This window comes from Haliotis rufescens, unplaced genomic scaffold (assembly GCF_023055435.1).
Source record: "Haliotis rufescens isolate VD_foot unplaced genomic scaffold, xgHalRufe1.0.p SCAF_9, whole genome shotgun sequence".
Classification (NCBI taxonomy): domain Eukaryota; kingdom Metazoa; phylum Mollusca; class Gastropoda; order Lepetellida; family Haliotidae; genus Haliotis; species Haliotis rufescens.
The window spans coordinates 23,983,966-24,009,228 of NW_025964383.1; the positions used below are offsets into that span (position 1 = coordinate 23,983,966).

Here is a 25,263-nt window from a genome sequence, read left to right on the forward strand (position 1 = left end):
ATGCAACTCTGCACAGCGAATCGTGGCGATTTAGATGACTCCAGCCACTCCAGACTATTAAAACATTGTTCTATATATGTCTTTGTTGTCAAAATGTTACATTGGATTGAAAGACTTCTTTTCTAAAATGGACATTCAAACACCCATTCCTATGTACCAGGAAGCCTGTTGTGGCTTCACATAAGAGAAGCCTTTTACAGGTGGTCAAACCAAACCTATTGATAAACAAACACAGACATTTAGTCTGTGATTGAGTGAATGATTGAGTTGAGTTTAAGGCCTCTTTTCGCTGTATACCTTCAGTCCATCATTATCAATATTTCCTTTTCAAACACTGGCGGATTTTGATCTATGATCAAAGGTAAGAAATATGATTGTTCTTATAATTTACAGCCTTGAGTTCTATTTGATATGGTTTCATGATTTATTACTCAACCCTGAGTAAAGATATCAGGCAAGGGCAATCATGGCTGTTTGGCATAAAGAAATATAGAGGGGAGGGGGGGGGGGGATGAAAATATGTAATATAAACTAAGGGGAGGGGTCAGCCAAATATGATACAGTCCACAGAGCAATCCCACTAGCCCCACCCCCCACCCCCCACCCTATAATAAATGACCCAAACCCTTCAGTGAACCAGTCTCTGCACATTGTAAAGGTAGTACAACACAAAAGCACTCTGGAAGACTGACTGACTGAGTATGGTTTCACGCCGATTTTAGCAATATTCCAACAATATCACAGCGAGGGACACCAGAAATGGGCTTCACACATTGTACCCATGTGGGGAATTGAAACCCGGTTTTTCGGCACGATGAGCAAACGCTTTAACCACTAGGCTAACCCACCACCCCCACTCTGGAAGAAGTCACTACCAGTGACTTCATTGCAGCGTGTAATACAGTCATTATGCATAGAGCTTGGGGAATTACTTGCACACAAAGAAGTCTGCGGCATGATTGTTGTCATGGGGATGAAATGAGAAATTAGAAATACAGTGCAGGAAGAAAACAAGGTGAGGTGGTGAGGTGAAATGGGGTTTAACGTCGCGTCCAAGATTATTGCACTTATATAGCGACGTGCATGCACGTGTGCGTGTGTGTGTGGCTGCTTGTACTAGTCCTGACTGATGCTGATTTATAGTGGTAGCTCACTGAGATACCATGCCGCAGTTTAACATGAATACCCCACTCAGACACAGTATACTGACTCCGAGCCGACCAGTCCTTGTTTTAGCCCCTTTAATGCCGAGCGCCAGACAGGGTTACAACAAGTCCCATCTTTTAACGTCTGTGGGTATGATGCGGCCGGTGATCGAACTCTGGACCTTCCGCTCTCGGGGCGGACGCTCTACCACTAGACCACGGAGGCAGTAGAAAACAAGGCATAGAAAATAAAATGACATAATTTCATAGCAACCTGATTCGTAAACCTTTAATCCCAAATGCCAACGCTATCCGCAGTCACTTTGACTTTTCTAACTATGCACACAGATCCTCAACTCACTAAGCTGGCCTATCGGCATGCTCTCAACCTCAAACATTTGATATAGTTTATCAGCTGTGGGAGGCACAAATCAGCCAAGCGTTGCAGTATTGAGAGAGATTTGCTGTATTCAGAGTGTCACATTGCAAACAGATACAAAGACAGTGGCCCTACACTTTGCTGAATCATGATCGGGAGAATTACCTTCTCCATAGCAGGAATGGATGAAAAACACACACTTACTTGGTGGTATGACTGTGAATATAAAATAAGCCAATCCAATTGTTAATAGTTTTAACTCCTGCTGTACCATAGCATGATGAGGACCATGTGTGTGGTAAGGGGAATTTCATGATTGTGAATGTCCTGGAATAATCCTGTTTTAATTAAAATTTTCAATAAATTTTGCATGGCGGTGAGAGGTTTTGGATTAGGATTTGGACTGAATTATATGATTGTGTGTGACATGGTAGTAAGGAACATGTGGTGCTGGGTAAAACATCACTGGCAATGTGTTAAGTCTGTGTCCCTGTTGTAACACATTCACACTCCATGTTGTCTCAATGATTAGGGGGCCATGGGTGGCCCAGTCATCTAAGGCGCCGCGATTCGCTGTGCAGAGTTGCTTCCCTTGGGCAAGCCAGAAACCTATGATTGTTGGTTCGAATCCCGGTTCGCCCCGATTATGTTTCTAGATTGTGTTAGCACCATCACCCGTGCTCGTGGGTTTCACCGAAGTGGTAAACGTCTGAGACCTGCATCACTTCGGGCCTTCCTCCCGACACGCCGTGATATAACTGGAATACTGTTAAAAGCGGTGTTAAACCCAACTCACTCACACTCAAAATACAAATATTCATAATTTGTTGATTTCTTTTTTCTGACTTTTTCTTGTTGAGTTTCATTTCAGTGAAATTCAAATACAAGTATGCCATAGGAAAAATAAATCGTGCAATACTTTATTAATGTCCACCTTGGAATAACTTACCACTTCCTGCACAGATTGGAATATGTGATTTAGTAATATGATAAAGTGTATCCGGGATAAGTTCACATTCAGAAATGTAAAGACATCATTTTCCAAAATATGAAGCCCTAAGAACCATAGATGTATTGTATAATCTACTGTCTGAGACAAGCAGATTTGTTTGTTTGTTTGCTTGTTGTTTAATGCTGCTCTCAGCAATGTGCCAGCTATATGTCGGCGGTCTGTAAATAATCAAGGCTGGACCAGACAATCCAGTGATTCACATCATGAGCATTGATCCATGCAGTTGGGATACGATGACATGCATCAACTAAGTCTGACCACCCGATCATGTTAGTCACCCCATACGACAAACTTAGTCGCCTCATGCGGCAAGCATGGGTTTCTGAAGACATATTCTCTATCCAGATCTTCACGGGTCTGAGATATGAAGGGGGCCAATATTAGACAATAGTGATGTTGATTCTGACAGATCAAAAAGTTATTCTATATCAAGTTTAAATAATGAAATTTAAGTTAATATAATTTCACTGTTCATAACACATCACACATCCACATGGAACAGTTATTTTATGTACATCACTTGACAACTAACATTTCAAAATAACTACGGGGCGGTTGGGTAGCCTAGTGGTTAAAGTGTTCGCTCACCACACCGAAGACCCGGGTTCGATTCCCAACATGGGTACAATGTGTGAAGCCCATTTCTGGTGTCCCCCGCTGTGATATTGCTGGAATATTGCTAAAAGTGGCCTAAAACCGTACTCACTCACTCACTCAAAATAGCTACTGATATTTTTATAAGGATTATTTATATGGTGAATCTCCACCCTAACTATTCTGCCAAGACAGATGATATCATGTATCTGAAGCCATTCTCCACCCTTTGGGATCAACACATATGTGCAAGCTCGGCTATAAACAAGCAAAACCTCCACGTTATGGATGATTGTCGTGATAGATAACCTGTATGCCATCAGTGTCACATCCCACACCATCAATCACTGTATAATACTACTGAACTTTCCATAAGCTGGATAACATCAGAAAACCCACAAGAAGGTGTAACTCAATCAAATCCTCATTTCATCATTATTATGCAAATGTTACATCCATTACCATATTTATTCCATACCATAAAGCCCCGACCACCTTAAAGATAGGTCCCTTTAATTCTGACATGCCTGCCGTGTGACTCATCGATATTAAAGATAAGCTGTGAATGAAGTGACAGTAAGATTCTTATCTCACCAAATAGGATGTATATCATCAATAGGAAGAATGCCACCTTCTAAAGAAAAAAGTATCGAGTATTTGTAGCATATTTTATCTTTAAGCGTCAAGCCGAGATGAATCAGCACGAGATGGGGCACCTGCCTGTCTTCTTAACACTATTTGTACATGGTTCAAGGTTAGCCTGTTGTTTATATCTACAAAAACACTTTATACATACACTGCGTGGAGACACCATCAGCTGATGTGAAAATTCACAGGTACTTTAAGAAAATCATTTGATGTTGAATTTAAATGTGACGGAGCACCTAACATACACCTAAATATATGATGCTCTGAAGTGGATATTAATAGCAATGATAAATAATTTGAATAAACACCACCAGCATATATTATTCTCACACGTCAAAGTTCGTTTTGTTTGTTTGTTGTTTAACATTGCAGTCAGCAATATTCCAGATATATGACGGCGATTTGTAAATGATCGAGTCTAAACCAGACAATCCAGTGATCAACATCATCAGCATCGATCCATGCAATTGGGATACGATCACATGCATCAACTAAGTCAGTGAGACTTACCACCCGATCCCATTAGTCGCCTCTTACGTCAAGCATAGTTGCCTTTTATGGCAAGCATGAGTTGCTGTAGACCTATTAAAATCCAGATCGTTGAATATGGTAAAAATATTTTATAGTCTAATTAGAACATGCATATCCCCTGAAATCTGAAAAGTTTCTCAAGTACAATTCCTTTTTGATAAGGTAATCAGCACATACAAAGTTAATACAATAAATATAACATGTTGAGAGCACAGTATGAAATCAGTGGCATCATTGATCGCAGTAATGCAACACAAGCCCTACCCATTCTATTATCAGCCAATCAGGAAACACTCGGCCATTAGTGGGTGTGGGTGATTGTTTTGGGGGGTACAGTAAACTACAGTTACAACGAACACGCTTATAATGAACTGACAGATATAACAATCTTATATTTTGGTCCCGCACATACATACATATATGTGCTGTATATATGCTTATAACGAACTACGGTTATTACGAACTAAAATAAGTGGTCCCTTTGAATGTGAGATGGTGCAGTGCAACAGCACAATATAAGAGGGTTTCAAAAACTTCCAAGCCATTAGCTGTATTGCATGCAATTCATGTTTGTATCAATCTCATAAAATCAGACCTCAGTTCTCGCTACCGCTAAACAAAGATCTGAGGACATCCCATTAGGGGTCACGTCACCCGACCTTTCACCCGACCAATCAGAGCATCGCTTACCAGATTATGAAAGTGACAGTCGGAATGTGATTTCTGATCATGCAGCCTCGAAAACTTTAACTCTGAACGATAGTTACGAGTTCGTTATAACTGTAGTTTACTGTTTATGGAAACATAACTGCAAAAACAAATGCTTGTAAGCCCATCAAATGCCACGTTATCAGTTGCAATTTTTTCATAAACCTTCACACAATAGGATCAGTGTTCAAATCAACTCAAACATGTAACAGCGTAATGGATCAGCAGGACTAATATAGCTGTTCTATCCCACAGCATGAATCTCTAGCCAACAATGACATGTAACCTATTTATGCTAGGACTTGTGAGTGAATGAGCTGGGTTTAACACTGCTTTGAACAATATTTCAGTTTTATCAAAGTGGGAGGAAAGCCCAAAGTGATGCTGGTCTAACACGCTAACCAGTTGTAGAGTATGGCTCTGGCAAACCAAGAATCATAACGAGGAAAAAACTGGGATTCGAACCCATAACCAAGGAACAAGGTGATACAAACACAATCTCATTAAAATCAGATCTTAGTTCTCGCTACCGCTAAACAAAGATCTGAGGACATCCAATTACAGGTCACGTCAGACCGACCTTGTGCGAACTTTGACCGACCAATGGAATGACCAATCAGAAGGCAGCTTTCTCGTGCTTTACAGCACTAATTTCAAATTGGCGACTACGCTTCGAAACATATTTTGACAAATTCTCGATTACAAATTTGAAACCTGAACAAAAGAACATTCTGGAATGGCTAATAGATGGTCTAGATTGTATGGATACAGTCGTTAAACCCGTAACTATCGTTCAGAGTTAAAGTTTTCGAGGCTGCATGATCAGAAATCACATTCCGACTGTCACTTTCATAATCTGGTAAGCGATGCTCTGATTGGTCGGGTGAAAGGTCGGGTGACGTGACCCCTAATGGGATGTCCTCAGATCTTTGTTTAGCGGTAGCGAGAACTGAGGTCTGATTTTATGAGATTGATACAAACATGAATTGCATGCAATACAGCTAATGGCTTGGAAGTTTTTGAAACCCTCTTATATTGTGCTGTTGCACTGCACCATCTCACATTCAAATGGCAAGTGTGAACATTTAAATCTGTATTTTGAGAACAATACAAGTATCATCAAAACCATTAGGTGTATGTGAAATAAACTTGAAATATTTTACCAGATATTTGAGAGAGTCGACAAAAGTGATTACAGACTGTTTAAGATACATATATTAGATACGGCGTGCATTTCTTTTGCCATACACCACTCAGTCCCAAACCGAACGCTACATACGAAAAAGCGGACTTCAGATCTTGAAGAGAATCTTCAAAATGGTCTTATACAATGTTTTGAATCTTATTTTCATGTGATTTGATCAAACATTTCAAATCATAATTATATTTTAAGAGGTACCTTTTCTTTTGTAAAAGCATGTTATTGATAATTATGATGATACACTTAAAGATTCAAACATTTCTCAATTGAGATTTTAAAGTAAATTCTTACCCCTCTATATAAATGGGGAACAAAAAGAGTACAATGTTCTCTTTATCTTATAAACACTATAAATATCTTTCAGTAAAGTTCCTATACAAAGACTATGAATGCACAGAGAAGACAGAAGGGTGAAAGTCCCCAAACTGTTTAACCCCCAAGTGAGTTTGCACTGTATTCCAAGGTCCCGAGGGCTGATTTCTGCTGTAGTTTCTATAGGCAGAGAAGCCTTTCAGGTGTTAACAGGTATAAAATTACTGAATTTGGCAGGTAATAAGTAATATTGTGTAGTTGGGGGGACTAGCTGACAATGGCTTTGGTCTTGCCTTCTGGTCTTGCTCATCAGTGAAGTCAGAAGTGTTTGCCCTGGTCGAGGTCCCTGGGAAGATAAGCTGACAAACCCGTAAGTGTGCAAATAGGAGAACAAGAAGGCTTAAAATGTGCTTTAAAAGGACAAATTATGTCTGAATATTTGTTACATGGTGCTTTTATGTAGGGGACTGCTTTTACATACAATTACTGGGATTGTGGAAGAGGATTGTTTGATTCAGGAAGGTGATGGCTGCTTGGGGAAGATTCAATTTCACCTTCACTGAGAAGTCTATTATGTAGTAAGATAGGGGGCAGGTAGGTTGATGGGTATCAGGTTAGCTGTCATTTGGATGGGGGACACACTTCAACCTTAGCTTTCACTCAGGGCCTTTGCCTACCCATGATGTAGGAAGATTTTCAGATGACAATTTATACAATTTCCATAAGGTCAATGTTCTTATTTTATTTTATTCAAGGCACAAAGGGTTCATTCTGATAACGACCTCCTCTGTGGTCTAGTGGTAGAGCGTCCGCCCGGAGAGCGGAAGGTCCATGGTTCGATCACCGGCCGCATCATACCAAGAGATGTTTAAAAATGGTACTTGTTGTTACCCTGTCTGGCGCTCAGCATTAAGGGGCTAAAACAAGGACTGGTCGCCTCGGAGTCAGTATACTGTGTCTGAGTGGGGTATTCATGTTAAACTGTGGCATGGTATCTTAGTGAGCTAGCACTAAAAATCGGCATAAGTCCGGACTAGTACAAGCAGCAACACAAACACACACACGTACATGCACGTTGCTATATAAGTGCAATAATCTTGGACGCGACGTTAAACCCCATTTCACCTCACTCATTCTAAAAAATGCATGTTGCATTTGTGTTCTTTGGTAATTAGCACACCAACTAATGATTCAGTTGAGGTATCATGTCTCAAGGCCTAGTTCATGGCTCAGGGCTGTTCACGGCAATACAGACATCTGCCAAAGATGTCCCGAACATGCTCAGGCTCAGTGTCTGCCATACTAATGTGGTGATGTTCTGCTTCTGCCAGTGTGCAGTGACAATCTGACTGTGGACATACTTTGTCTTCTTGAAAGACAAACCATTGACCAGAGGTGCATGATGGGATAGCATGACAAATGCCAGTATCTTGTCATGGTAGAACTGTCGTATGACCCTATCATGGACAACAAACTCTATCACACCAATCAAGGAAGTTTAAGGTGAATCATTAGGGAACATAACACATTGTCTATTCCCCCAGTGCCTGTGTTGGTATTGGACTGCAATGTGGCACTCAGTCAAACACTGAATTACTCTTGGCCCTTGAGCATGGAGATGAGCAGCATAAACCCAAGTTCAAATGCTCAACCTCAAACCACAGTAGCCCTGTGTGGGTTGTTTGCAATTTGAGTGGTTGTTTGTCCTAAAATTGCTTTGGTCTTGATAAGATGATACTTGATGGACATTGTAGATCTCAATAATCCACATTGTGACACATTGAGCGAAGTAGCTACAATGTGGCCCAATATGATGTATGCCTGAAACATTTCTCATGCTGCAGAAGTTGACTTGTTATTTATTTGGAAACCAACTGATTTGCAGATGGTACAGTGTGTGTTTTAAAGATATCTTAGTCATTAAGGTTGGCTGTAGTCATGACTGTATCCTTCACTTTCAAGAAAAGTCTTTCTAATCTTAAATGCACCTCCAACACATGCAAAGGATCATCACCTGATATACGTCCAGACACCACTAAATGGCAATACATCCAGTGGTTGAAGTCCCAATCTCATTAAAATCAGATCTTAGTTCTCGCTACCAGTGTTGAGCTGGGATGGGTAACTTGGGTACCTGGGTTGGGTGGGTACTGAGTAGGACCCACGTACCCACAGGACTACCCGGACCGTGGTTAGTCATGTGATATATTGTTTAATGACAAAAATTATCTCGAACTCTATAGTTGCACTAATGTCACTAATGTTCGCATTTCTTTCTGACTAAGCACCAATTCTTTCTGATTTTTCATATGGTTGAATAAAGATATAACTTAATTCAGCTTCTTTGTATGAATAACCAGATTGTTTAATGCATGTATCTAAATACGTTTTGCCAGGGCTATGCTAAAAATGTTCCCGATCAGACATTTTTAGACATCTCCTGAGACCTACAGTGGGTACCCGGGTAGGGTCGGGTAATAGGGTGGTAGTAAATTTGGACTCGTCCCAGCCCTAATCCAGTGGTTGAAGTCCTATTATGGACAGAAGTATTGCAGAGCATCAGTGTTACTATGGTGATCTCAAACGGGGATAATCTGGCTTGTAGGATACATTTCATAAAACCAAGCTCCAGAGCAAGTTTATTCATTTTCACACACCTGTTTGTACATTCATGCTCAGGCTTAAGCCCCTATAGTCCATCTTATACCACATGGTGATCCCTCTGTGATGTTTTAACAAGGATTATTCCTCTACAGAGCCAGCATGGCAGTCACGCTCTGATTTTATGATGAGTACTTGGTGCATATTTTATGAATAATTTCTATAGAGAAAGGAATGTGAAACTACAAACTACATTTCTTATCCTTTTCAAGCATATCTTGACAGTTGTGTCATGCGCAAGTACATTCAAACAATGCTGAGGTGCCACAAGTGAGTTTTCAACTCTGTGTTATTCTCATGAGAAAAGCCATTATATGTCCAAGAGCTTTTCACACACCCTGGCATTTAAACCACATCCAATGGCAGTTGAAGTTTAAAAAACTCTAGTTTATGCATTCAACCATGTGGTACTGATATTACTTTTAGGTCATTCATGAATAAATGAAATGAGGAGAGTTGTTCACCTTGTCATACACCCCCTGCAGTGATGTTTGAAGGAAGGGATTGCAATCATGGATCACCATTATTTTCATACTTAAGGGTAAAATCATTCCACTCATAGCTAATATCTGTCAAATTTATTCATCACCAAAACCAACCTTAGTTCTGTATCAGTCACCCCACGAACATAATTCTCAATTTATGTGCATAATTTCTCCTATTTGCCAAAATCCAAATAATGTGAATAAGTTTGATAAAAACCTTTTAACCAGAGTTTCATTACCACATTTTATGACATACTAATGTTATACAGGTCACTGTGATGTCTCCAGGTGTGCATTACCCATGCTGGATACATAATGACAAGTTAAAATATAAAGGGGCTGGGGCTACAAATATTGATATAATGTTTTTAAAAAGGACAAAAGAAATAATATCTTAAATATGTACATCTGAGCGTATTATCCAGAAGTTTTTGTTAAGTCAATGGTGACCACAAAGATGATTTGCTGGTGATGTACTCTTTCAATATACTGCCCTGCAAGAGAAACTATTCCCCTATGCTTGATGGTGGCTACAAATGAAACAAATAGGAAATAGTTATTCCATGGTGATGTATTTGATATAGTATCGCAAGCGATATTATGTGTCTCATATCAACGAATGTCTCACAACATGACAGCCTGGTAACGTTATGATGACGTTTGTACGTTTTTTGTCAAATCCCATTTTGTTTTTAACACTTTCCTTTGCCAGGCAGTTTAGTAACGAATTATGAAAACAGGGGTGCAAACAGGATTATCTGTTTCAAAAATCTTCAAACGAATTTCTAGATACAACTCATGGTTTGAATCCAGTACACACCAAGGTAAAGCACCCTGACACACACTTCTGAATAGCGAAGTCTCCCCCATAGCATTTCTGCTGGGCTTTAATCCTTTACATGTTCGACTGCCATACATACTCCTGATGACAAATAACCCCAGTCCGTCCTTTATGTTATATATGAATAATTCATCTCAATAAAGTTTAAACGCGACGTGTGCAACGCCACCATACCGCGCATACCACGTTGCGGAGTTGACAACGTGAACCTTACCCCTCTATGCAACACCCAAACGACACCCCTCTTCAATCCCAAAACGAGTCAAAGTTCTCCCTTTTTTTCCCGTCATCAAATTAAACTTTACACCGGCGTTCCTATCGACATAGGAATGTGTCTACCAAATACACCAAAATATGCGCAACTGGTAACTTGTGCGTTCTTTTAATGTTGTTTTTTTTTAGATATATTTCTATCAGTTTATAGATTAGGAAATTAAGTGTCATACGACATAATCATTCCTATATTTGCCCCTGTTAAATCTTAACACAAATTATAAGCAGAACTGAAAGGTATATCATTGCAATATACCCATATCGCTGTGTGATAAATATAATCATCTTACTAATTTTAAGTTTAAAAAACTACGCATGTCATCGTATCCCAAATGCATGGATCGATGCTCATGATATCAATCACTAGATTGTCTGGTCTAGACTCGATTATTCACAGATCGCCATCATATATCGGGAATATTGCTGACTGCAGCTTTAAACAATAAACAAACAAAACCAACTTTGACATATGAACAGAATGATATACAAGAAACGCTCCCACATTCCCTAAACATTTTGAAAAGTCTGAATGTTCCGTGTTATGTAAGATATGAGTCGTGTTGTTATGAGATGCCTACATAAATGGAGACATATACACGACTTTGATGACATTGTGTAGTTTAAGAGACAGCTAAATCAACCTGGCTCCCACCATGCAACCTATGTAGACCCGCGTCGGACTGAACTCACAGTACAATGAAATATGCCCACGCTTTTCATACAACCATGTTCTTGTATTCGCATTAGAATGATTTTATTATGCAATGGTTATCAGCTTGAATGTACACACACACCCCGCCCATCCTTCAAAGAAAAGAAGAATACGTCGGCACAACACTACATTGTCATCACCAAATCAGCCGTGACAGCACATACCGTCATACCCTAACATGGCCCCCTCTACATTAATAAATATGAAAGCAATATGAAGCATAGACCTGAGCTGATTTGTATTTATGTAATTTTGCCACGACTTATTGGAACGAAAGCCTCGGACTTTTCACAGATGACCCTACAGAGGTCGGTACAATGCCACACTGTGTAAGTGATCAAGAAATCAAGTCCAAAAGAATTACGTCTGGTAAGGTTTCCTGACCTTTCAATAAGTTTGTTTCCTTAAGTCGCTGCGGGGGTCGACGATACAGATCTATTGGTGCCTTGTTTTCATACACCACATTTGTTCCCGAGGCCACAGTCAGCAAATTGAACGGTTTCAAAGACAAAGATAAACAACAGAAGGGCCCCCTGATCAGTCCATGTGGGGTGAGAACTTAAACCGCAAGATTACCTTCAAAAATTCCAAGTGAACCTAATCTAGAGAGTTCGACCCCACGGCAAATCTGTACAAGATCTGTAATCTATGTTGTGGCCACCTTGGTGTAATCAACAAGGGCTCAGAACACATCCCTGTATCGCCCCAGTCCCCCGTTCGCCGATAGCATGAATTTATCAAATTGTATCTTGGTTTGGCTTTGCCTTATCAGGAGACGAGACCCTTAAGAGCAACAGGAGTGGGCGAAATTCCGGGTTGCTATTACCCAGGAAGATTGGAGTGGATTTATTCAAAAGTTGTACGAAGTGTTTTGAAATCTTCAAGTGTGATGACTCATAGGCCATGCTTAGACATATTTACAACGGCAATGTCGAGCAGGGAGCTAAGAACAAACGCTATGGCGTAGAGACGCGTGCCGTATATTACTTTTATCGACGCGTGGACAAAAAACAGTGATAAAACTTCAAGGAATTTATCTCAAGAGACGTAACCTACGTGGCCACTGCAAAGGCTTGCTAAACAGATGACGAAGCATTTTTTCCTGAAATCCGGTTCAAAGGGCACGCAGATAGCAAATTAGGAGCGCACCTGGAAGGATTAAGTGAGAACTAACATTCTTCTACATTTAGTTAAGAGATGATTTTGAAAGGTTACACTTCCATCCGTACAGTGTTTCAGAGTAGGTTCTCATTGCACTTCTTCAACATGAGTGAGTGAGTTGAGTTTAACGCCGCTTTGTACATTCATCAACATGAACATACATGTAATAACACTAATATTAGAACAGAAATAGACATCTAAAATATGCTCAATATACAAATAATTGCAATGACAAAAGGAAATGTGTTCATATACGAGGTACAATGTACATCTGTCATCGTAAACATATTTTCTTCAAAAAATACCCTTTTCGGAAAAAAACGTAGCACTTGGGGGCCCCGGTTCAACTCTACACACACCTTCAACGTGTGATTCACATTCCTGGTGTCCACCGTCTCTCCACTGTACTCAATCCTAATCAAAATCAAGACAATACGCAAAATATATTCGACCAAACGTCAGATCAAATAGAAATCGCGTTCATTTGGAGTTAGTTTGAGATACCGTGAGTAATATCGGCCAAATGGAAATTTGGAAGGTGAGGAACAATATTACATCAAATAATGACGCTGGGAAAATCAAAGGTAACACACATTCATGTATTCATTGGCAAGCAGCCCTCGTTTATATAACCTTCCTGCTCTCGTTGACATATCAGTGTAACTAACTTACAATAGTGTATTCACGGTCAGTGCCACTTATATAGTGCAACACACAAATGTGTATTCACCAGCAAATCTTTCCAGTTTGTAAATGAGTGTCTCACAGGAATGTGTATTCACGAGCAAATCGTTCTCGTTTGTATATCAGTGTCACACACAAATGTGTATTTGTGAGCGATGAATTAGTCCGAGGTATAAATATTCACGAGGAATAAAAATTCATATGTAGAAATTGACCGAGGGAAGGAAGTACAGTCCTCATCCTCATGTACTCTCACATATTCACCAACAAGTTGTTCTCGTGTGTATATCAGTGTCACACACAAATGTGTATTCACCAACAAGTTGCTCTCGTGTGTATATCAGTGTCACACACAAATGTGTATTCACCAACAAGTTGTTCTCGTGTGTATATCAGTGTCACACACAAATGTGTATTCACCAACAAGTTGCTCTCGTGTGTATATCAGTGTCACACACAAATGTGTATTCACCAACAAGTTGTTCTCGTGTGTATATCAGTGTCACACACAAATGTGTATTCACCAACAATATGTTCTCGTGTGTATATCAGTGTCACACACAAATGTGTATTCGCCAGCAAGTTGTTCTCGTGTGTATATCAGTGTCACACACAAATGTGTATTCGCCAGCAAGTTGTTCTCGTGTGTATATCAGTGTGTATATCAGTGTCACACACAAATGTGTATTCGCCAGCAAGTTGTTCTCGTGTGTATATCAGTGTCACACACAAATGTGTATTCGCCAGCAAGTTGTTCTCGTGTGTATATCAGTGTCACACACAAATGTGTATTCGCCAGCAAGTTGTTCTCGTGTGTATATCAGTGTCACACACAAATGTGTATACACCAACAAGTTGTTCTCGTGTGTATATCAGTGTCACACATAAAAGTGTATTCACCAACAAGTTGTTCTCGTGTGTATATCAGTGTCCCCCACAAAAGTGTATTCACCAACAAGTTGTTCTCGTGTGTATATCAGTGTCCCCAACAAATGTGTATTCACCAACAAGTTGTTCTCGTGTGTATATCAGTGTCACACACAAATGTGTATGCACAAGGCTCGCGCGGCTATGGACTGTACATCGATGTGGTACAGTCATGTCTTCACACATATACATATGTCCATGAAGTGTCCTTTCTGGCCTCATTTGCATATGTCTGTAACACAGAAAACATGTAGCTGCCCTTCTGGTGTGCATACAGGTGAAGCAAGTCATGTAGTAACCACATCGTTTTCATGTCAGTGCAACACAACCCTGCATTCTGTAAAACGGTGCTCTCGTTTGTAGTCCGGTGCAACACACCCGCGGGTATTCACAATAAGGTTGTTCTCGCTGTCACATCAGTGTAGCATACAACCATGTATTCTCTCGTATCATTTCGGGGTAAATATAAAACGTTAACGTGTCACACACAGCGATATGATGTTGCTGTTTGCTTATTAATGTAACACACAACTGTACTCTATGGCTATCACTGTAAAACACACATCTTCAACGTGACATTCTCGAATGTATGTAAGCATGACACCCACAGCTCAACAGCACATCTGAAGGCGTTTGTATCTATGTTAACATCATCTGTCACTAGTTTTAATATTCATGAAGGTGAAGATGCGGTGAAGTGGTTAGAGGGGTCATAATGTTCTTTCCTGGATGGGAACGACGACACTAAGGAGTTGACACCTGCACGAACGTTATATGTTCTCCACTAACGTCGTGCTACGTATGTATCTATACCAAGTTGATTCTGTCGCCTATATGATTAATGCCAGTCCTAGATCAGACTGCTAGTGATGTATTGCTAGGCGGGAACTGTATAGGCTTCATATGCCCTTGGGTGATGCTGGGGACAGTGTCAATATCAAAATGTTCCATATTATTGAACCTGCAATATTGAGAGAAACCTGAAAAAACATGACAAAGCTAACACTAAACTAGCTGATTACACAACTTCGAGTCTGTCATGGCGTTTGCACCTGGATTTCATCAGTGTTTCCAGTAATTGTTTCCAAAGTTAAAACACATTTCTTGATACAGCCCCTCATTTCTGTTGAAGTTCAAGTGGAACAAAAAACGCTTTAAACTGACAGCAACCTCCACGTATACCCTGTTGTTGGGCAGGTTTGTTTGTAGTGGATCCACATTTCCCCTTATATAACCTAGGAGTTGCAGTGTGATGGGTCAAGTATAACGCTAACAGCATGCAACAATGACTAACTATAGGCCAATGCCCGAAAACCACTAAACTTTTAAGGAAAGAACTTCAGGATGACCAACACCAGCCGTCCTTTCTCATGGCCAGATGATGCAGCACGAGAAGCATTGACAGTTTCATTAAAATATTTTCTCCAGTATTGCAGGAGACATTGAACTTCATGTTCGTTGTCTTGCCTGCATTACCGAGTGTCCCAAATCTAATATTAATGACTGTTTTAAGTGAAACACTATAACCGTACAAAGGCTGGCAAAATACCTTAATGAACCCAAAGACTTTTCAAGTAACTTCAGAATCGTCATTAGATAATGTCACCACTTTCAACACGTTCTCATAGAGCCGTATGAGCAATGATGAAGTTACATTGGACGTTGCCCTGACTTGGCACCAGCGGAGGTTGCTTTGAAAGAAGTGATCTATAACTTTAGACACTTGGACGACATCGTGAGACTGTGCAATATTGGATGGTAACTTGAGTCTGTTTTGAGTCCTCGAATTGGGGTACCGTCTTCATAAATATTACAGACCCGTGAAGATCCGGGATAGAATAGGTCTTCAGCAACCCATGCTTGCCATAAGAGGCGACTAACGGGATCGGGTGGTCAGGCTCGCTGACTTGCTTGATGCATGTCATCGAGCCCAATTGCGTGGATCGATGCTCATGATATTAATCACTGGATTGTCTGGTCCAGACTCGATTATTTACAGACCGCCGTCATATAGCCGGAATATTGCTGAGTGCGGCGTTAAACAACAAACCAACCAACCAACATAAATATTACAGAAACTTGGTTATGCCATATTATATTCAATTGCGACAATTCTTGTGGTCTGAAATATGTAATAGTCAACATCCATAGCGTGGTATAGGGCCAAGAACAAAATCCAAGAGTTACTTCCGTTACAATCCAATTATTGAGGTACACTGTCACATAACACATATTAGTTTACACTTATATCTTTACACAATTGTTCTTAAATTTAGAATATCATTCTGTCAAACCATGAATGTAACGATACTCTTCCTGCAGGCACAAGAGCCTTTTCGAAGGCCAATTAGCATATTCTGTATCTCTGCTAGACATACAATCATAATCGGGTACTTGTCGAGGTCTTGTACAAAATGATTTGACACAAATAACACAAACGCATATAAAAAGATATGCTCAAAATGTGTGTATGTTTAATACGACAAAGAACAGTCGTTCCATCAGAAAGTCCTTTCATCTTTCCCGAGGGTAACGCCTACACATTATGGAAAAACGCGGGCTCAGCGAAAAACATGTACACAGTTTCTCTTCCCTCCAAATTTGTTAGACCATAGCTGTGAATGAATCCCGAAAGATAGACAATGTTTTAAATATCTGTGGTTCTTTTGTGAAAAAAGTCTTGTGAGGAGATTAGGCATAATAATGGCAGAGCCAGACCCCAAGCTGAATGAGGGTCAGAAATAAAAGGCACCCATTCCCTTGTACCTACGCGGGATCAAGTTCGAAACAATTATCTACGAACGAGGTGTGCTTTTGTCCCTAGAACTGCGGGTAAAACAAATACACGCAACGTGCTTGACAAAGGAAATAAACGCAAAGAGGCCCATGATTGATCGGTAGCACGTAAGGGATGAATGAACAAAGGGGAGGTTTGAGATTTCCATATAAAAAAACAAAGGTTAAGGTTGGGCTGAAAGGGGAGGGACAAAACTCAACCTGTCGGGCGATTCACTTTCTAGGTTTGGTATCCTACTGAATCAGACGAGGTACGGCAGGGGAATTTGGATTAGGACGACTGAGAATCTGAGAATGATTTGCCCTTAATCAACAATCTGCAACTCATTTCCTACTCACACAAGTTGCACAAGGTGGCTTCATAATCTGCACGATCATTTTGAGCTTAGAGGCCGCCCATTTGATATCCAGCTGCACCTGGACTCATCACTGGTTTTCAGTGATCCATTCATATGGTTTTCACCGCTCTTTTCCCTTTGCGCGCAATGGATTCTGTTTCCGTGGCTGATCGAGAATGATTGTTCTTGGCGTTTTATATTTTAAACAGACGACCCTACATACATTGTATATCTTGAAAAGAGGGGATATAGGATTGTCTTCAATGGTTTCGATTACAAATCTCTTCAGATACCAAACACACGTATGAGTAGGTAAAATATCGCCAGGTATTTTGGGAAATCACTTGGCTTTGCCTCCGAGTAGGATTGTTGAACGATTTCTTGTATTGAGAGATCTTTCTTCTAATCCAATATTTTGTTTCTCTGACAACGGTCTGTGTAGTGAAATGGAACGCACTATGTGTTCACATACGTGTATTGTCATACCGGGACTGGCACAGACAAACCATCGGTCGGAATAAAACCTTGTAAAATCGCTTCTCCTCGGCAACATCATCCGTTCAATTAAACCTCTATCTGTCCAGCACAACACATGTGACACAACTGTTCTGCCAAGCGTGTGACATATGTTTGAATGGTGATTTAATGGGTGTGGCTGAGGGTTGATCTGAAAGCAATGATTTTCATCTGAATAATTTGCGGATATTAAATAACTTTAATAGGCAGTATACAGCCGCAACCAAGATGTATCATACGAATATCTCATGTAAACTAAAATACGCCAGTTATGCACTGAAAGCAGATTTTCTTTCAAATGTAGAAACAGAAAGTAAAATTGAGAGGTCTTTTTGGACATCATTCAAATGGACAAAAACTATTAATGGACCCTAAGAAGCCTTCCTCCTCCACGTATGCAGATAGATTACGGATTGAATATGAAAGCTCACGCAATGATAAGCATTTATGGAAATACGACTACCAAAGGAATTATATGCGTGTAACTGCAGGTGGTGGTAGCTTTCACCTTTTCATGTTTATCTTAGGAAGAAACACACCCCTATTTAAATGAGGATTTCATAACGAGAGAAATGTGGTTTTAACTAGGGGGTCCCAGTCAGTGAATAGTCTCCGTCGCTGTTAGGCGACTGTGGTCTCCTTGGCCATGCTGTCAAACGTTTCAAGTGTCGACAGGGACTCTCAGTTACCAATGTTTTAGTATAAAGGACATCTAAAGAATGCATAACTTGGAAGGCACAGGGTGCATGCCAGGCAGTCAATAGGCGCCCAGCACTAGTTGCCGCGGAGTCAGGGGCGAGGGGTGCGGGGCGGAGCGTGTTAGGGTACCGACTCCCTGACAATGAAGGGTCTAGACCCTAAACTACTGGGGAAAGGAGCCTAAAAGCCATTGAGACAAGGTTGGTTTATCGAGATACTAATTGTTGAGGCGAATGAGGAGAATTAATATTGAAATGCTGATGGTGCATAATGCATTCTTCAATAGACGCTGTAAACACTCGCGTTGGATAAACTTTATCTTAACTGTAAACATCAAAGGTGAAACACGCAGGGAAATCCTTATTGCGGTAAACTGTGACATAGGAATTTAAAGTAATACAGCACCGCATCGCGCACCATGGAAGGCAACACGAAATATTATTTGAACCTTTTTGGTGTGTTTGATAAACTCTGATTATGGACAAGAACCATAAAAGAACCAAGAAATATTTTGAATTTGACGAATAAAATGTTCAGCAACTAGTAACGAGAGAAGGAAAACCTTTCTGAAGAGCTATTTTGATATGTGAAATAGGTTTTTGATGAATACATTGTCTACCATCAGCAACCAGCATAGGTCACGTAGTGACAACATAGCATGGGAACACAGAGGTGTTGCTTCATCTTGCTGTCATTATCCCAGGTTCAAGAATCACAAGAGCCTCCACGTTTAACAGGCGACTGACTTTCAATTGTGAGATAACAAAACTACATCAATTCTTTGATATGCTATCCTGTCACAGATGAATGGAATAACTAATACCAGAAAGTCTTTTTGGTTCCTTCTTTGGTTCCATCAGTTGTACTTGTCTCGACAGAACTAAACGAGGCAAATACATTATTCAAAACATTCTCAACAGTCTTTCATCCATTATACGCTGTCATCAGTGCTAAAAACAAAAATGTCAGCCAAATCCTGATAGCGCCCACTAGTGCAAACCCAGCAAGCGTTTGTGTCATTCTATTGTGGTCTCTCAGACAATGACAAGCAGAACCTAGTGTGTCTGTACCTTAAATAATTACGTATTCTGGGCTCGTAACGAAAATGGACTAAGATATAATGGAGTAAATATTTTATAATGCTGGGCGGCCATTGAGAGACATTACCACAAAGATCTCTCTCTTTTTCTCAAGTCAAGCGTGGGAATTCTTGCGCATCAGCAACTTTCAGACGAAACGTAAGGTCAAGCCTTCTGAACTCCAACAGAACGCTCCCGCCCAAATATATTATATTAATGTATTTTTACAATGCGCATAACCAATTAAAACCTTATCCCCAACGTGAGTGTCAAAGGCTGCTCTTCTGTCTCCTGCAAAGCGAAGAATGTTCATACTCGTGTTATCTACTAATGTATCATGTGTAAAAGATGTTAACTTACTCGTATTGTTGTGGCATTGTAATGAAGTATACTTTAAACATAGGGAGCCAATAACCAGACAGTCAAAGCACGTCAGGAAATAAAATGTAATAGAGACAAGTTTAGCATCGTTAAAGTCTTTTTCTGAATGAAAAAAACCCATCCGAACCCAGGTGTAGCAAGTTTAGATATGACGACATTTTAGGTAACAAAATAGGTCCCACGTGGACAGAAGTTATAGATTAAAGTTTATTTTAATATTGTATGGTATATCATAGGTCATAGGTGCAAATGCAGATTAAGGGACCGACCATTTGATAATTTCGTGGAGAGGGATGTTGGGTTGGGGTGTAGGATGTGTGGGGTGTGGAGAGCCCTAGTACCGTATCATTTGCCCTTCCGTCCAGAACTTACTCTAATGATTTTCCACATGTTCTCCATCTCCTATCTCACTCAGACTCATTTTCAATTTAAATGGAGCTCCTTGTTTCTATCCCTATACATATTTTCAGAGACTAAGCGTTAGTCTCGGGTGGTGTGTTTATATCACAAACTACAAGTTTAATAACTTTCTGACGATACAAAGGGGCATCCCGATATCGACATCAATTCACGGAAATTAGTGAGTGAGTGACGTTTTACGCCGCTTTTAGCAATATTCCAGCAATATCACGGCGAGGGACACCAGAAATGGACTTCACACATTGTACCCATGTCGGGAATCGAACCCGGGTCTTCGGCGTGACGAGCGAACGCTTTAACCACTAGGCTACCCGACCGCCCCCATTGAAGTCAGAATATGTCCACAGTTGCCTTTAAATTTGATCCGTTTCATAGAGATGTGTGGAGGTACCTTGAAGCTGAAAAATTGGCTTGTGACGCCGAACAGTTGGGCTCGTGAACATTGGCTCCCCATTCGAAGCCAATTTTGGTGTCTCCAGGCATGAAATGCCTGTACCAATGCCAAGGAGGCGGTAAAACATTCCACACTCACTCACTCTGCATATAATGGACTTTGTATGCCTCGTTCATGTCAATATTCACATATATGAAACAATTAAATTATTTACCCAATGTCACAAATATCTCAAAACAAATCACGGAAGAGTCTTTAACAAGGAACGAGGTACTAATATCTTTGTTAACTGAGTTGACATGTAACCGCTTACCCCTCAAGTATTAACCGAAAAGCGAATTAGCATGTTGTATTTCCTCAATCGGCCAACGGTCCTAAAGATACGTGTTGTAATCACCAGTATGATTGTGACGAGACAGTTTCCACGGATTGATGAGTAACAACTCGAGATTATACTTGGCAGGATTTAAACTCGGCCACTTTCTCATAAAAGTCTTTGATTAAACACCTCTGCATTAGTAAATCGACGATTAAGCGAATTCTTTGATTAATCCCTGACAGTTTATGCAACACATTAACCCTAAAAATATATGTTAATTTTTAAAAAGAATTATACAACCAACTACAGGAGAATTGAAGTCATGTCAGGGGCATTTAAAAGAAAATATCAATAAATTTGAAAATATTACGTATAGGTGTATACTACAACGTATGCTTTCCATATTGATATGACTTTCTTAACATATTATGAAATATTTCATAAATGCACGATATGTTACATACGTATCCTCTATTTTTACAATATCTTCATAGGGGGACAAAAGACGGGACATTTTCAGAATACTTAAACATTATGTTCATATCTTTTAAAGGTACAGCCAATATCCACATTCAGTGTTCGGGGTAGGATTTACATGGTGAGTGCAGTGCGCCTTTAAGATCTCACTGATTATTCCTATCATACACACCAGTGTCGCCAAGCAAGGTCATTCAATTCGCTGACCTGGCAACAAACTACACTAAACCTTCACAATTTATCATGTATGAGATTTGTTTATATATGCCAAACAATAACGGGCAATCGCATTAGGCACAAACCGCAAACGTGTCAATAGAGACACGCTTTATACTAATGCCTTGGGGTAATACGGACGATGTCCAACTCTCCATGTTATAGAGTTCGTACACGCACAACCACATTCCCAAATCATTCAGGCGGGTGGAAATATGTGGAGCAGGTACTTAGGAATCGTGCAACCCTATTCTCATGCATGTATCGGTATCCTCAGGGAGCTATCTATAAATTTGTTACAGTTAGTTGGACGTACAGTTCTGTTGAAATGGTTAGATCTATGTTCAATGTGAGGAAGAAGCACCTGTATACATTACGGGTGGGGACCGAGAACACGTCATTTGATCACCAGTGTGTGTTAACGATCTGAGGAACCATTGCAGTAAGGCATGCTGTAGTCAATGTTATCCGTGAGGGGAAGTTTGTTAGGACTATGGGAAAAGTGTGAACGTCCTCACGTTATGTGCATGACAGTGGCAGTTAGAAATTTTGATCCACAAAACTAGGGTCCATGTGTTATTTTAGTCGAAGTGTTTAAATAGAACCAAACACAACTAATAATTGTCACTGGGTATATGTTGAGAAATATTTGTCACATAAAATCTCTACATCATTATAACCTTATTTTAGGATGTAAGCAATTGCTCTAAGCACGTAATTGTCAAATACACTATTATTTAAAAATCTTAGCCAACTAAAACAACGATATAACCATAGTCATAACAAATATTAATAATAACCCATATATTTAAATAAAATAGGGATATTATCAAAAACGGGTAAGAGCATCTACTGATTTGCGATAATACAATTCTATATTTTTGAAGTAATGATTCATCAGACAAAACATAGCAAAACAAGATAAGAATTCTTGATTCCAAATTCATTCAAACTTATCTCAAACCAGATTACTGTGAAAAGTTCCACACCTGTCTTGAATACCAAAACAACAAAAATGACTGCTTAATCAATAATTATAAGTTATAAGTTTCAATACCGGGCATTAATTGAATAGCTCCTATATATCATACAACTATTGGTTTAAAAGGTTAATCATCTTGTAATATTAAGTATAGAAAAAACTGAAATAGCAGTTTTATCTCATACTCACTTAATTATTCTATATATTGATGATATGACATTACATAGACAAAATGTCATGGCAAACTTCTAAAGTTTCTTTATATAATGAATCTGGAGCATTCAACCAAATATCTATATCTCCCAGTATGGTTGCAGCTTGTGCTGATGGTATACATGTCACTGTTCCTAACTTTACTTAGCCCTTGCAGGGCTGTAGTTCATAGGTATCTCGCCGACTGCACAGGGCTGGCACTGGTATAACTGCGATGTAGCCGTGGCCTACTATCAATGGTAATCACACCTCTCAGGGATTAGACTCTGTCCTGGAGATGACGATAGTGATGATCGATAATACAGTTTCGCGGGAATAGGTGTGTTAATATCATCTGCGTTGTCAGCTAGATTTTCAAATAATTATCTATATCTTTAATTACATCAGCGGTACATTTAGATTGTCTCTCCCGATAACAACATGTGGTTCTGTGGCACGCCAGGGGTCACAGGGTCAACACTAAATTCCGCCTAAGGAAAAGACAGTCAGGCTGAAGTGTTTGTTCTGTATGAGTGATCAACTGGAGATCTCGCCAGATGGGTTTTCAGCACAATGTGATATTCTTTTGTAACAATTTACGGCTTGTGTGAAGAGATGCAAGTCATGGCAACAAGAGAAACATTATTTCTGGGAAGGAACGCATACGATACATATAAATGTACGGGTGACAATCAAAAATTGCTTGATTCTTGAAATTTTACACCACCTATGCATGCTTGGCGACATCCGTGCTGCGGCACTATTACGATTTGGGCAATGTCCATGCGTGCCCTACCGTGGCGTGTTGCTCGTCTGACAGAATGTGATTAGATGCCAAATTGAAAATGTCACATACATACAAAATACTGGATAATATAAGACCCAACGGTGTTAAGGCTAGACATTTGATGGGAGATTGTATCCAATTTTTTAAAAATAAAAAAATAATCTTAGATAAGGGTAGAGACGGGGTCCCGTGCGTGAAAAAAAAGTAATTAATCCCACATAGATTCTTGTGGAAGTGTTAGTGTAGATACTCAATTTGAACTAAAATGTGAAAATATTCCATTCACGACTGTCTCCATAACCTCGAGTTTGGGCAATTTACTGCCACACTGTCAAAAGCAAAATGTTATTTTTGTTGCAATAAAACAAAATTCAGTCGACTGTAGATGATATTTGATGCTTAATACGCTACGGTTTCTCCCGTGTCATTTTACAGCCAACCTCCCGGACGGAGCTTGTCAACAGGCCATCTCACAGCACGCTAGCAGACGCTTGTCCACAATAAACAGTTTTAGGACAGGAAGTACTACCAAAGCGAGATCAACTCGCAAAGTTAATGTAGTGCTGTCAAACCTTTTTGACAATACCAGCACAGTCAAGTAACCGTGTTTTGAAAACACAACACATACAGAAGTCGATAGCCCCAAAACACGTGGTTGGAGGCAGAAAGTTTGACTCGATCGGGCGTTTGTGATAAGCGAATGTACTGGCGACCTACCTGAGCGATATCCAAATGTTGGGTTAGACAGTTGGAGTAACACTGGCCCCAGAGAATATGTTGACTGTCCGAAATTACTCCAATAACTCCCAGAACAAGGGTAATTCCCCCAAAGCAGCTCCCCTTCATAGCTACATGGGTAATCGGTCAGCTTGCTTCCTCCACAGGTAAAGCTGCGAACCGAACGACTACCTGTTTGATATCTCAAGTCGTCTGCATTAGCTTGCGGTTGTGCAAAGTAATTGCCTCAAGCTGATTGGTTGCTATTTCTGGCATCGGCGTTTCATTGGCTGAGTTGCTACATTCACAAATCTGATCAGACGCTTCAATGCCAACCAGGTGAATGAATATACGATCAAAAATAACCGAGCAGTCGTGTAACGGTTAAATTTCACGCGATGATTACGCAATTTTCAGCTAGATAAATATTCAAATCGTTGCAGCCGATTAGATAGAGGATACTATGAAACATGGACTGTTTGCCGATGAGATAAACTGTTTATGCTGCATGATGTTCAGACTAGGCCTTGGCTAATCGAGTAATATATATCTATGCGTGTCTATGCTGAAACATGTTTAATCACCTAGTCGCACCAGGAATACCATGGTAGATGCACATAACACAAGTACTATCATTTCCGTTGAAGATTTCGAACGTTCTGGTTTATAATTTGTT

General features: G+C 40.0%; 1 protein-coding gene across 2 annotated transcripts in view; it reads right to left on the minus strand.

Annotated features, from left to right (window-relative positions):
* Positions 1-24,808, minus strand: part of LOC124116952 (anosmin-1-like) — a 73,596-nt gene extending 48,788 nt beyond the window's left edge. For both annotated transcript variants that reach the window (XM_046478612.2, XM_046478611.2), the window contains exon 1: positions 24,588-24,808. In XM_046478612.2, coding sequence (XP_046334568.2) covers positions 24,588-24,716 — 129 coding nt within the window. In that variant the 5' untranslated portion in view covers positions 24,717-24,808. The remainder of the gene's footprint in view (positions 1-24,587) is intronic.
* Between the last annotated feature and the right edge of the window lie 455 nt (positions 24,809-25,263).